We start from the raw sequence: 14,312 nt of genomic DNA, 5'->3' as shown, positions 1-14,312 counted from the left end.
AAATATGTCTTTTCTTTTTTTTTTTTTTTTATTTTAAAGAGTAAAAGAAGGATAACATAATACTAGGGGGGACTTAGCAAATTACAGACAAAATGGTAGGAAATTATCAATGGTTATCATTTTACATGAAAATATGTCTTTTCATGTGTGTTGTCTATGCTTCATCTTTGCTCTGTTAAAAAACAGTAATACAGTCTTATACAGTGAGCTTTATGAAACCGATCATTGATGTGTAACTTTTTCCCTGGGAGAACACGAAATTGTTCCCAGAAACCTGTAGTGTAGAAATATCAAATACCTGAAATCAAAACCACTGATACTGCCCAGCCAGCCGTGGGGTTTTGGAAAACGGTATGTTGAAATTCTCAAAATGTCACTTCATACACTTTTTGAAAAAGCACTCTTGGGCTGGGCATGGTGGCATGCCTACAGTCCTAGCTACCTAGGAGGCTGAGCAAGGAGGATTTATAAGTTCAAGGCCAGCCTGGGCGACTTAGTGGGACCTTGTCTCAAGATGTTTAAAAAAAATGTAGTTCAGTGGTAAAACACTCCTAGGATTAATGCCTAGTGAGGGGGTAGGAAGGGCGCTCCATTCAGAAGAGCACCTTTTGGATTAGATGTACCACCTGGGCCAACCTCAGCAAGACTGCCCTCCCTCTTAGCAGACTTCAAGAGGTGGAGTTTTATGTGGCTAAGGTCCCATCTGGCTTCTCTTAATTTCCTATAATGTGTGACATTGGATTCATGAACACATCACTCTGTAAATGCTTGCAAATCAAGGAGGGCATGGACAAAAGTGCACCTCTTGATACCCCTGGATCCCTGGGGTGTGGTTGGTACCAGTGAGTATCTGAATGGATGGATGGAAGAAAGGAAGGAATCACTACAGAGTCACCCTAGGGACAAAATACTTGACATCCACAGCTTAAAGGAAGAAAGGTTCATTTCGGCTTACATTTTAAGAAATTTCAGCCCCTTTGTAATCAACAGTATGACAGAAGGGCCTGGGTGGAGGAAAGATGGCTCACAAAGAGAACAGGGAGGAGCCCCAGAGGGAAACAAAACCTTTCAAGTCATGCCCCTTGTGACCGGCACCCCTCACCCTCCAACAGCATGCTCAGCTGCAGAAGTCCCCAGTCGATGACTCCACAGATGACTGCAGTGCCCTGTGCTCAGTCACCTTCCAAAAGCCCTGCTTTGAGCACGTGAGGCTTTGAGGGGATGTCCTCGATCTAAACCATAATGCACCTCGAGGCACACTGGGGACTCCGCACATCTCCCTTTCTGTAAGCAGACGTAAGGACTTACATGAGTTAAGCACTGTGATTGGAATGAATAAACTCTTTAAGCCATTAAGGCTGAAAGGAGCCAGGGCAGCCCTGAATCAGACTCTTGCGTGTACTGGCGAGGGTTCAGGTGTCACAGGGCTGGAGTCATGGCCTGGTTATAAGCCCATTGGCCAGAGTTTGGTCCAAGTGAAGCCAGAAATCATCTAGCAAGACCACAAGTCCCACTGTGAGTAGTTGGCAGCTGTCTGAGGAGTGGCGCTTGGGGCCTGTGCTCCCCAGCACTGAAGTACTCATTGTTCTGTGAGAGAAAGCAGAAACCCGTGCATCTTGTTACCAGAGAAGATTGCACTCTGCTCTCATACATGCTGGATCAGGCTCCCCATCCATCTGTCTCTCTCCTCCCTCCATACATCCACTGTGAGCAATCTTCACCCACCAGCAAGTCCCATGCATCCTGGATTTCCACTGTTCACAGGGATTCTTTCATCTCATCATGTCCCTGGGTTGGGTCCTACAGTTTCTAGTTACTTTTTGCCATTATAAATAATGCTGAAGTGAGCCTATTTTCATGTATGCATTTCATTCCTGGTTATTTCCTGTAGGTAAATTTCCAGAAGTAGAACCTGATCCAAGGTGGGCAGCCCTGCTATTGCCTTGTATGTCTCTTAATGGTGCTCCTTGCAGCAGCCCGAGTCTCCTTCGTTCAGAGCAGACGGATAGGTACATGACTGTGTGAAAGGCAGAGGCCACACCTAATCATAGGTCAGGAACTTGAAGGACTTAGCATTTCAAAAACCTTTTTGGTGGAGAAAAGGAGCTATTTTAAAGGTGGCATTGCCTCTCAGCTGTATTTGTTGTGGAAGAGCAGGATGCAAGTCTCCGGGGCCCAGTGAGGACTACTGTGTCCTGGGTTGGAGTCATGGGCTGGTGAGCCACTTCCCTTGGCTCAGATCTGCAGGGAAGGAAGGGGTTCTAGAGTCAATATGGCCTGTGGACTGAGGCACAGATCACAGGGCTGTGGACACAGCAGCCTCCTGGCTCTGATCCCTGCCTTGCACTTGTGAGCACACAGCACATTACTCCATAGTGACTCTTGTCCCTCTTGGGATCTGGCCCAGGCCCTTTCTAGCTCCCCTGCACCGTCATTCCAGCTCACCTTTTGCTGTCTGATGATCTTGTGGTGAGACATCAGAGCGGCTTTGTGGGTCCCAGACCTGATGGCCACCTGCCTCCCCTGGCTGCACTCCAGCAAACACAGTTAGAGAGGTGTTTCAGAAGGGGAGAATCGCGCCTTAGGAGGGCTTTGTTCTGTTTCTAGCAACACTCGCCGGGCAGCAGAGGTCTGGATGGATGAATATAAGAACTTCTATTATGCAGCAGTGCCTTCGGCCAGAAATGTTCCATATGGGAAGTAAGTGTGTTCAGCTTTCTCCTCATGCTGCCTGGAGAGCCTGGGAGGAGGGGTGCTCCCAAGTGACAGCAGGACCTTGTGCTTAGGGCTGGGTGTGGGTGGCAGGGTTGTGGTCAGCAAGGCCTGCGCAGATTGAGCTACACTGCCTGCCCAGCCCGCTGCTATGGCACATGCTCATGGCTGACGCAAGCATATGTCCATGTTTGATATGTTCCCTCTCCCAGCATTCAGAGCAGACTGGAGCTCAGGAAGCGGCTTGGCTGCCGGCCCTTCCAGTGGTACCTGGAGAATGTCTACCCAGAGTTGAGGTGAGTCCCAGGACCTGTGGCTTTGCCTGGAGGGCTCACAGGCCTCACCAGGGCTACCAGGGAGAGTGGGTCCTTACCCCACTTCTGTCCCCAGGACTCCTAAGGACAAGTCCTGGTCATGGCCTCCCTTGCTCCCATGAGGCGACTCCCCCACTCTGCACAGACCTGAGAGCCATCACAACACAGCACCTTGTTTTGCCTTGTTCCCCTCTGGTAGAAGAGCCCCGATGTCTGAGTGAGTGGTCCCTGATCTCACCCTCCCTCGTGGCTGCTTCCGCTCACCTGTGACTGTAAAGAGGCAGAGGGCCGTGCTGGCTGAGAGAGACGGGGGAGGAAGTAGGTGCAGGGCGCTACTGCCAGGGGTCTTCCTCCTGCGGGCCACTTTTGCCACATGATGCACTGGGGCCCTGCTGCCCTCAAGGATCCATGGTGCAGAAGCCTCTTCCAAGCCTCATTTGTCCACCTTACCTCCTGACTAAGCTGTTAGAGACTCTGTGTCCTGAGGGGCCCTGATAACCCCGCAGGAGACCAGGGGCCCAGTCAACTTCATCTTGTCAAAGGGCTGTCAGACAGGCTGCGCCGCAGTGTGCCACATTCACCCAAGTGTCCCAGAGCATTTTACAGCAGCCTGCACAGGGACTAGGAAAATGAATACAGCCACCATTATCTTCCTGCTGGCGGCTCCCTTAGAGCCTTTTCGTGGGAATTTGTATGTGAGTCAGTGATGAGGCCTCGCTCTCTGCTGTCTCTGGCATGGCCCTTCAGAGCCGTTTTCTCAGCTTTTAAGGTGGTGGAAGAGAGAGCAGGCGGCCCAGTTCTCTCCACCATGGACAGCTTGCCTGGGGTTAAGCACAGTGGTGGTCAGCAGGGTAGACCCAGTTATCATCTGTCCCACCATGGAGGGGCCTCAGGCAGTGTTTTCAGCACCACAGTGGCAGAAGCCACTTGTTGCTGTCATACTTGCCTGTGGGTTGGTGGGTAACGATACCAGACAGAATGATAATGCAGCTTTTCACTGAGGTTACCCACTGTGTGGGGTGGCATTCGCCCTGAGCCCTCTCAAATCTCTCCCTGGATCCCTGGCCCTGCTGGTCGCATCCTCTTTGGATCCTACCACTGCTGGCAGATGAGGGAGGCACAAGCTCTTGTGTCTATGAGTGTTGCCACCATTTGCCGGACACGTCCTGTGGGTGGGCTTAGGGTGAGGGCCTCCCCTGAGATGGTTACATAGCAGCCTGTTCAGTGGGTTTGACATGAGCGGGCACGTTGAGGTTTAGAGTTATCCTCGCCTGAGCAGCTGTACAGCCAGTGCGTGTAGAGATGGGGCCGAAACTCGCTGTCCTTCTAGAGCATGTGGCTCTGTATGCCTTGGGCCACCTGCAGGTCCACTCATGCAAAGACCAAGGAAGGCATACTCCCTTGTACTAGGTGCAAGGCCAGGGTGACACCATGTTGACTTGGTTTTCTGAGTGACCAGCCAGGACATCATGAGCTGTTCCTTCCCTGGCCCAGAAACCATAAGAAAACTTCTCTCACTCACATCTTAAAGTGTTAGGAGCGCAAAGCTAAAGCCCTACCATGCCAGGACGTGGGGCCTAGTGGCTGACCTTCTCTCTTTCCCACTGCCACAATGAGGTCACTGCAGGACCTCCAGGTGGCTGGTGTACCTCAGAGTTAACCATTGGTCTCAATTTCCTTTCAGGGTTCCTGACCATCAAGATATAGCTTTTGGGGCCTTGCAGCAAGGGACCAATTGCCTTGATACATTGGGACACTTTGCTGACGGTGTTGTTGGAATTTATGAGTGTCACAATGCTGGGGGAAACCAGGTAGGTATTCGGGTGGGTGTGCATCTGCAGGCCTAGAGGGGGCAGGGGCTTCCTAGAGAAGCAGCTGTGGCTGTCACTTTCCTCCTGGCCCCTGGTGGTCACAGCCTTGGTGGAGCCTCAGCATCAGCTGGGACACTGTGGACCTGGACTGACTCATGGAGCCAGTGTTGACTTGGTTTTCTAAGTGACCCAGCCTCAGGCTGGGCTCCGTGCAGTGTCAGAGGTGGTCCAGGCAGGGCTGTCGGGCTGATGGCCTCCGTCCTTTTCTCTGTTGGCTCTGACCACCCTGCTGTGTGCTCATGCCCACAAAGCACCTATTCTGCACGCAGCCACGTCTGTTCTTAAATGTGGTGTAGACACCTGTGTCCCTGTGTAGAAGATGCTGGGCCCCAGGCACTGTGGCTGCTGCTATAGCTGTTAGCCTCATTAGATGGTGATACCTTAAGCAGTAAGGTAAGAGCCATTAATTGCCTCAGTTTGACACACGCCTCTCCCCTCACTGGAGAGGGAGATGCATGAAGCCTTCAGGGACCCAGTGTGGCCTGGTGTTCCAGAGGCCAGGAACACGGGCTCCCTTGCACAGAAAGCAGGCAGTGTGCTCTGTGCCCCTGCCTGAAACCTTGCCTGACTGTGGGGGCCTGCAGCGATAGAACAGGGCAGTTAACCCGTGCATAGATCCCAGCTGTGTTGATCTCAGACCCCTGGCTAAATAGAAGCTACTTTGTGTGAAGCCGGCTGATGCAAACCCTCCCAGTGAGTGGGGAGGTCACAGTCCCCAGGTGCTCCTGCTCCTCTCTGCACATTTTGGAGCAATTTCCAGGGGTTGTGGGGAGTGGCCTGTGCACACTGAATGACACAGGGGTGGGTTTTGGGGCTCGGCTGGACCCATCCCAGCCCCCAGTGCAGGTGTCAGGCCTTCTGCTTCCCCCCAGCACACGTGTGTCACCACCAGGCCATCTCACCTTGTTCCCAGTCCCCGGTCCTGACGATGCACCCTGGGAACAGGAGCCAGGCTTTGGCTGTGGCTCAGTTCACATTTCCCTAGTGTGGCCCTGTGGCATGTGAGTCCCCATCTGTGTTCTCAGGAGTGTCCTGAAGGAAGACTGTGCTGTGCCCCCTGGCGTCCCTATGCCTGGGCATTGTGGTCTTTGCTGACTGCTTCTAGGGGCCTGGAAGCCACCACAGTCTTGCATGATTGGTAGTGACACCAGGCCCCTGCAAAGTGTGGTTGTTCTTATTCTGGTATAAGTTGCCCAACTGTTCGCTGTGTAGGAATCATCAGTTTATTTGGGCCTCAGCATTGGTGTGAGGGAAGCACTGAGCACAGGGACAGATGTGTTAGCTGTTTCTGCGAAGCCGTAGGGAGCACAGAGAAGCAAAGTGACCTGATTCTCAGAAGGCTGAGTGCCCTTTGGTACCTTGGAAGAAGCAGCGTCTGGTTTGTTTGGGTGGCATTAGTTCAGAGCACCCCACTTGCAGGATGGGGCTGAGTGACACCCACCTTGCACTGTGATGACAAAGCAGAGACGCCAGCCTGTGCTGCCAGGTTTGACTCTTCCTTGTTTCCTTTAGACTTTGCCTCTTGCTGGTGCTGAGTTCCCACAGTGGCATTAGCAGAGTCTGCCGATCAGAGGTCAGGCCTCACGTCAGGAGCTCTGCTGGGTGTGGCAGGCCTTTCCCTGCAGGGTACAGAGGGGAGTGTCTGGGCCAGCGTCCCAGCCTTAGTCTGCCTGTGCTCTCCAGGGGGCTCATGCCTACCCTGGGCCACACCTTTCACCCCAGCTGCTCTTGCAGGTTGAGTCTTGCAGTGGCTGCGGGTCAACAGGAGGCAGGGTGTTGCCTGCACTTCATTGCCTGTGGCCTCAGGCATGGCTCTGGCTCTAGGACGCCTTCTAGGCAGCTCCATCAGGAGGGGTCTACACATCCTGGCCCACCCAGCACAGGGCCAGTGTGTACTGCTGCCCAGCACTCTATTTCTAATCGCTCCCCTCAGAGTCAGAGGTGCACTGGCTTAGATGATGAACCACTCACCCTGTTCGCAGGTGCAGGAGCCCAATGGTGACTTGCTGCTCTCAGGCAGCTTTTCGTGGACAGACTGTGGGAGGCCACCAGAGCTGCTGCCCACAAATGTGGGCTCTGGAGTATGAGTAGTGGCCACTGCCCAGATCTTGGCTGAGGTGGCATCACATGAGTGCCAGGGGTCAGCTCAGGGGCATCCTTGGGGACAGTCCAGTAGGACCCACGGAGCATGCCCTCTGCACTGCTGCAGTGTGGTGTTGCCCCTCACCTAGCGCCTTTCCCCTGGCCTCAGCAAGTGTGTGCTGAGACCTGCTCACCATCCAGGGTATCATGCCCTGCTCGGGCTCAGTGTTCCAGTACCACACACAGGAATCTCCTAGAGAGCTTTGACAAGCACTGATCCCAGTGGCCCTGTGCCCAGGAAGCCTGATCCCCGCCCCCACAGTCAGGAAGCATCAGTGCTGGAGCAGCGAAGTGCAAGGTTTGGACACGTGAGGGTTGGAAAGAGATAGAGCCGTGGTGGGAGGTGGGTGAGGCAGCACAGGACACAGCACTCTGCCCACTCACGTGGGGATACCCAGCTCCATAGCCCACCTGTGTCATTGGGCTGTGGCCTCCTGGGCACTGTCCAACAGATACTGTGCAGTAGAGAGAGCGTTCTGATCTGCGCTAATCCCTGCGCCGCCAGCTGGCCACACGTGGACACAGGCTCTTCAGATGTGACTAGTGTGAGCTAGATTTTCAGTGTTATTTAATCTTAAGGATTTAAGTGTGTAGTTCCATGTCTCAGCCCCTGATGCGCATGCTTGCACACTTACACATGTGTGCGTTGTTAAACACATGGGTGAGGTTTCAACACTTTCCGGCTCACTTCTGTCTGTAAAATGAGAACAGTAAGAGCCCCTCATGGGGCTTTCTCATGAAATGCTTAAAACAGTGCCTGGCACAGAGTGAACACCAGGCGCTGCCAGCTGTGCTGCGTGCACCTGCACAGACTGTGCCCTGCCTCTTCGAAGGGCTTGTGAGTGCCAACAGAATAGCAGAGCACTCTTACCATGAAGCTCACACTGTCTTACTTAAATCTGTAGCAAGTCATGGATAATTTTTGGAATTCAGTCTAGATTCATAAATCTGTTTCCAAACCATACCTGTTGAAGAGAGCAATGCTGAAGCAGCAAGGGTGGAAAGTCAGCCTGACTGCCCACCTCATGGGCAACAAAGCTGCCGCCATGCTTTCTGCGGCTCACATGTCGTTATGGAAGAGCAACCTGGCACTCTAACTTGCATTTGGGGCAAAAATACCAGATGCTATCACTTGTAATTCCAGCACTCAGGAGGCTAATAAGGCAGGAGGATCTCTGAGAGTTTGAGGCCAACATGGGCTACATAATAAATTCAAGCCCAGCCTGAATTGTCTCAAAAAAAAAAAAAAATTGCACACATACATTACCTGATGCTGTTCATCTTAGTTACGAAGTTTTGCAAGCCACTTTTGTGCTCTTGTTGGCCAGTTTAGTGTTTAATTATAGATTGAAGGCAGCATCCCCCGTCTGTAGCTTTGTTTTAGGCTGAAAGTAACTCGGTGGTTCTGATTGGTTTAAGGTTCTGGATCTCATTCCCAGTATGACCCATTTCCCTTTGGGACCCTCACCCATTCCACCTCTGTTTTACCCATGTGGCATATTCTACCTGGGGTTCTGTGTTCCAGGAATGGGCCTTGACGAAGGAGAAGTCAGTGAAGCACATGGACTTGTGCCTTACAGTGGTGGACCGGGCACCTGGCGCCCTTGTGAAGCTGCAGGGCTGCCGGGAGAACGACAGCAGACAGGTGGGTGCACCAGCCCTCTGCCGTGGCGGCTGTGTACATGTGTTCCTGTGTCACGTGATGTCAGGCTGCCTGTCCAGCCTGAGCTGGGGGTCTGACATTATTATATTCACATTCTCTTCCCCATGCCATAAGCATTTAAAAGGGAGGTTACGTGTTCGTGTTTATTCATCAAATATTTTTCCTGTTCACATTTACAGAAATGTTTAATAAGTAAAGTACAAGTGGATATGACTTCACACATGTGCACACTCTTACATGCAAGTGTATAAAGACAGTGTATACTTAGGGTTCTGCTTAGAATGGCGTAAAAGCAGTCCACATCCACTAGAGACCATGCTTGAATTTGGTCTTTTCCAGGTGGGTGATACATGGCATGATCTTCTCTTGAGAGCCTAGACAGGGACAGCCCCAGTTCCCAGTCAGCCCCTTGAGCATGAGGTTGACCCGTGACCTTTGCAGTGCCCTGTGTGCTGAGCTGAGATACCCAGTTGGTTGGGTGTCTTAAATGTTTCCATACCACTATTTCCAGCTTGTCGTGGATTCCTTGGGACACAGCCTTGCTGTAGTCCAGGAGCATCTATGCTACCTTTTTAAAAAAATCAGTTCAGAGAGTGCTGTACACCCCAGAAGATGGTTTTGTCTGATACAGACATCGTGAGAACTTGGGGGCATCCTCCTTTCTGGAGCCATGGGCAACAATGTTAGGAAAAACAAGCACAAAGAGACTGTCCAGCATGCCCTGTGTGGAGTGCTGGCCTATCTGCCTGTGGTCCCTCCTCATGGGATAGTTAAGGTGGAGAGAAACTAAGGCACAGAGCCTGCTGCAGCTGAAAGCCCAGAGGTTTCTAGCCCAGAACTCAGTCCAGAGAACAGGCAGCCATATTGACGGGGAGAACTGAGGCCAGGATTTGTTTCTGTTTAGATCCCAGTGGTCAGGGAAGCTGCAAAAGGCCCGCTTCCACCCAGCATCTCTGAATCCATGTGCCCGTCTCTGAGTGTCCTTCTGCACAAGCCCAGCCTGTCTTGGCAGCGGGGATCCAGTGTCTGCCTTCTGCTCACCATCTAAATGGTTGTCTGCATTGATGCAGTTTCTTGGCTTGAATGATGTCTCAGAAGAGTGGTTGGTAGACTGGGGACAGCCACCATCCCCTGGACCCAGACCCCCTAGAACCAGCCAAGCTAGTATCAGAGGTGCCAAGTAGTCCCACCTCACCATGAACCCAAGCAACATTCTCCCTACCATAATGGCAGAAATGTCTTTGATGTAAAGTAGTGATAAAGTGCTGCATTTGGCATCACTTGGATAGTTGATAGGAATTTCTGCTCTATTCTGAGTTCTTGAGAGCTGTAACTGACCCCTTGAAGACTTGTGAGATGAGAACAGTGCATGACTGGCCTTCCTGCATAGAGTATGGACCGGGATCTCGTGCATTATACCCCAGGCCTCAGAATTAGGACGTGGGAAGGCTCGTCCACATTACCACACCCAACAGACATCAGAGCTGATGGAGCCACCTTCCAGGACAGAGCAGCTTTTCTTAAAGGAACTCCACTTAGCTGATGGGGACAGAGGTCAGAAGCAGTTTCCATTCCTCCCAGATTCTTTGTTGACCTCAGATGACTTGGCAGCTTCATGGTACCAAGCATAAAGGGGAACAGACATGTGTAGGGACTCAGGAGCTGGCGGGAGTGAGGAGAGGGTGGGCCGGTGCAGGGACTCTAGGTGAGCAGGTGGGTGTGCACAAGCAGAGGGCATCTTCTCATGCTTGTGGGGGCCTCACCCCACCGCCTGAGCCCCCAGTCCTTTGCCTCCAACAAGCGGCTGCTCAGCGCTTCTCGTGGAGTGCAGTCTTGCCCACAGGGTTATTAAGTTTCCAGGCACGTCTATGCCTTCATACCGTGTGTACATTTGCAAAGTCAAAGGAGAAAGGAGATGAAAATGAGAAAATTAAATTCCACAGTGTCAGAAGGATTTGCCTAAATACGTATGCAAAGGAGCTTTGGTGCAGACTGTGTAAAAAATTAATTAGAACCACAATCTCTGCTAATGAAGAGCTTTGGGGAGAAAAAAAAATGTGTTTTTGGTTTGTTTGTTTGCTTTGTTTTTGTTTTTTTTGAGACAGGGTCATGCTATGGAGTTCAGGCTAGCCTTGAGCTCACCATGTTGCCGGAGCTGGCCTTGAACCTCGCAGTGCTCCTCCTTCCTCAGCCTTCTGAGTGCTGGGATTAGAGGCATGCGCGACCACACCAGGCAAAAACTGTTTTGTTTTAAGAACAGACATTAGAGATTTAGAAAACGGGGATATTTGCATTCCTTGCTAAACATGGGCGAGGGGACCTCAGGTTTCTGTGAGTCTGTGGTGGGCTTCGTTTTCTCTGTGGCTGGTTGGTGGCCCTGTGTGAGTGTAAGGGCACAGTGATGACACCCCTTGCTCTGCCCATGGTGTCTTCAGCACTGGGTTGCTCGGGTCTGCCATCCTGGTGCTGTGGACTCCCTGGAAGTGGCAGTAGCTCCTCACAAGGCAATTGCACGTGGTGGAGGGGACCCACAATATAGCATTTGACCCCTTCCACACGGCAGCCTGTTCCTCAACCTCTTTCTCCTGTTGGGGACCTGACTCCACTCTTCTGGCTCTGCTGAGCCTAAAGCCCCATTTGGATACTGAGAGGTGCTACGAGGCCTCCAGGCAGGTGGCTCCCCACAGCTGGGGCTTCCCTGGGACCCTGACAGGGGTTACATTACTACATCAGCCACCCCATGTGCAGGCTCCTGTGTGTGAATGCTCGTGTTAATAACCTAATAACCAAGGAAGCAGCCCAGACCTGGCACCCGGGGAGGGTGGAAGGAAAATCTGGGTTCTGTATGCTAGGGCTGCTTTGCTGTAGCTCTTGCTGACCCCTGTCCTTGACAGTCAGTGGCTGAGAGGGAAAGTGAGTTGGTCTGTTTGACTGGAGCCAGGGACCCACTGGGACCTGGCCTGGCCTGCACCCTCTCCCCGAGCCATGCTTTTGTGTTTTGCAGAAGTGGGAGCAGATCGAGAGCAACTCCAAGCTGCGGCACGTGGGCAGCAACCTGTGTCTGGACAGCCGGACAGCCAAGAGCGGGGGCCTGAGCGTGGAGGTGTGTGGCCCGGCCCTCTCGCAGCAGTGGAAGTTCTCACTCAACCTGCAACAGTAGCAGCCCAGAGCCCGGATCTGCTGCCGAACCACTGGCCAAGCTGGTGATCACATTATCGATTATGTTTCTTAAACTTTCCGCGAAACTATATACCTCAGTATTCCATCATGGTCTGAAAGCCAGAGAGCTCCAGCAAAGCGCAGCTGTGCTGGCAGACGCAGTGGCTGCTGGAAGGAGTCAGCCACTGTCCTGGGGCCCAGCTGGCCCCTCCCGTGGCTGCCCTTCTCCTCCTCTTGCTCAGTAGCCAGGAGCCACCCGGCTGAGGCACGCAGCGGAGAAGCAGCTCTGGGCGTGGTAGCAGAGGGAAGAGGGTGCGCGGTGCCCTCGGAGCAAGAACTCTCAAAACCGCCGTCTGATCCCATCAGAGTCCCATGTGGGCCCCACAATGCGGCTCACGTCATTACAGGTCCCGTCACCCCCCTCTGCGCCTCCAGGCCCGGCGCCCCCTCTTCCACTGATGTGCTTGCTGTATTTGAACGTGATTTTTCTATGGTGGGACACTAAATATAAATACATATAAAAGAGAATGTACGGTCAGTTCCCCACAGTCTCTCTAGGTCGCTTCTCCTCACAGCACAGTGCATGCTGGGTGGAGGGGCCACCTGTCCTTTGTCCCCTGGAGCCTCATAGCCAGGAGGCACTACTGTGGCCAGCAGGGGCCTCCCAGGACCCCGGCCCCAGCCCACAGGCATCTCTGCGTGGCCTCCGCATGGGAGTCGTGCCGTGTGTCGGAAAATCCACTTGTGTCTCTTGGTATCCATAAACCCAGATAGGTTACTTATTTTGGCAAATACTGCTTTGGGTTTTTTTAATTAATTTTTTTTCTTTAGGGGAAAATAATCTCCAACCCCGCAGCTCCTAATGTGAGCTGGGAGTATCCCCAGTGCCCTCTGACAGGGCACGCCAGTGACCCTAGACAGCTGTCACATGCTAATGCTGGGCTCATGGGAGTCTGAGACCGCATACACCAGGCCTTCAGAACTGACACCTGCAGGCAAGGTGTGGCCATGCGCCCCCAGCCTGCGCGTTTAGTTGATGTCCTGTTACCCAGCACCCCCACACGTGGCTGCCCAGGCTTGGGTAGAGCTGGAAGGAGTCAGAGCCACACAGTCTAATGAGGACCTGGGTGTGAGACAGCAGCCCATGTCCTGTGAGCCACAGGCGGAGAGGACCTGGCTGCAGTGGTGGGCAGAGATGCCTGGGCCCTAGCTCATGTACAGGAATGTTCCTGCACAGCCTCCTTGACTCTTTGTGTCCCTGTCATGACACTCCCATGGTTCCCACCCTGCCACCTGCCTTCCCATGAAGATGTCCATTCTCAGAGGCCAGTTGGGCTCCATGTGCTTATGAGAGCTGTGGAGGCCGTGGAGGTACAGGCAGCTGGGAGTTGCTGATGTGCACTCTTCCTGCTGGTCTCCTCCATCTACCACCAGCCCACGTGAACAGCTGACCATGGGCCCTCAGGAGGCTTGGCCAGCTGGCCGCCCTGTGTCTCATTTGCTACCCCTGCCAGGCAAACAGACACATCTTAGAGACAGGTAGCCATGTGCTGGGTGAACTCCACACACTGCCGTCTTCCAGCGTGGGCTCCAAGGGAGACTGCACGTGGGTGCAGGTGAAGGCTCCTGGCCACAGAGCGGGGCAGGGTAGTCTGTGCTGCTCATGCTAGCGCTTGGGCCCTGGTCACACCCCGTCACCATTGAGCTGCTTTGTCAGCCAAAAACCCACGGGAGGCAGACGGGGCTGGTTTCTGGTGGAGCTTGTTGAGCCCTCCCCTGTGCACCTGCTGTGTTGTCTGGCCACTTGGGGGCACCATGTGGGGGGCTTCCAGCCGAGGCCTCTGGGCTGGTCCTCAAGGTGAGCCCCGTTTACAGGACACAGCGTGCCAAAGTGACTTACTGTGCTCGTGTTATTTTGTAGTCCTCGGGACTGTCCCACCCGCCCACTTCTGTTTTTAAAGCAAACTTCCCAAGGTCTGTCCGAGCACAGCAGGCAGAGACAGTCGTCTTCTCTGTGGTCCTTGTGTCTCCTTCAAAGCTGAAATGATGGTATCTGTGGGTGTGTTTTGCAAATTTAAAATATAGTTTGGTAATTTTTTTCCAGTTGATTTTTAAAAAGAACTGCTGTACAGAGCTTGTACTTTGTCCATTTTATAGATGGAAACCATCCTTGAAATTGTTTAACTTAAATAAAGAAAAAGATGCTTTATAGATAGCGCCGTCTATCAATAGCCGTCTGGTGGCGGCTGCAGCCTCTGGGTCTTTCTAGGGTGAGTGGCGGGATCTGTGCTCAGTGGTCAGTCTGTCCTCTGGGGCCTGCGTGGTTACCGTTCTCTCCTCACGCTGTAAAGACGTGTCTGCCTGTTACTGCCAGCGCTTCTATTGTTTGTCCCTATCTGCAGTGATCGTTGCTGTCTGAAGTGGCCGTGATGTTCTGGGCGCCCAGCCAAG

The 14,312-nt window shown here is 52.9% G+C and overlaps 1 protein-coding gene across 1 annotated transcript in view; it reads left to right on the top strand.

Annotated features, from left to right (window-relative positions):
• The window catches only part of Galnt2 (polypeptide N-acetylgalactosaminyltransferase 2), a 140,810-nt gene extending 126,734 nt beyond the window's left edge, over positions 1 to 14,076 (top strand). Inside the window, exons 12-16 of the mRNA XM_005404995.2 lie at positions 2,608 to 2,700; positions 2,925 to 3,008; positions 4,711 to 4,837; positions 8,565 to 8,684; positions 11,707 to 14,076. Coding sequence (XP_005405052.1) covers positions 2,608 to 2,700; positions 2,925 to 3,008; positions 4,711 to 4,837; positions 8,565 to 8,684; positions 11,707 to 11,862 — 580 coding nt within the window. The 3' untranslated portion in view covers positions 11,863 to 14,076. The remainder of the gene's footprint in view (positions 1 to 2,607; positions 2,701 to 2,924; positions 3,009 to 4,710; positions 4,838 to 8,564; positions 8,685 to 11,706) is intronic.
• The last annotated feature ends 236 nt before the right edge of the window (positions 14,077 to 14,312 follow it).

The sequence above is a fragment of the Chinchilla lanigera genome, unplaced genomic scaffold (assembly GCF_000276665.1).
Source record: "Chinchilla lanigera isolate Chin_1 unplaced genomic scaffold, ChiLan1.0 scaffold00091, whole genome shotgun sequence".
In the NCBI taxonomy this organism is placed as follows: Eukaryota; Metazoa; Chordata; class Mammalia; order Rodentia; family Chinchillidae; genus Chinchilla; species Chinchilla lanigera.
This window is presented reverse-complemented; position numbering and strand designations above follow the sequence as displayed.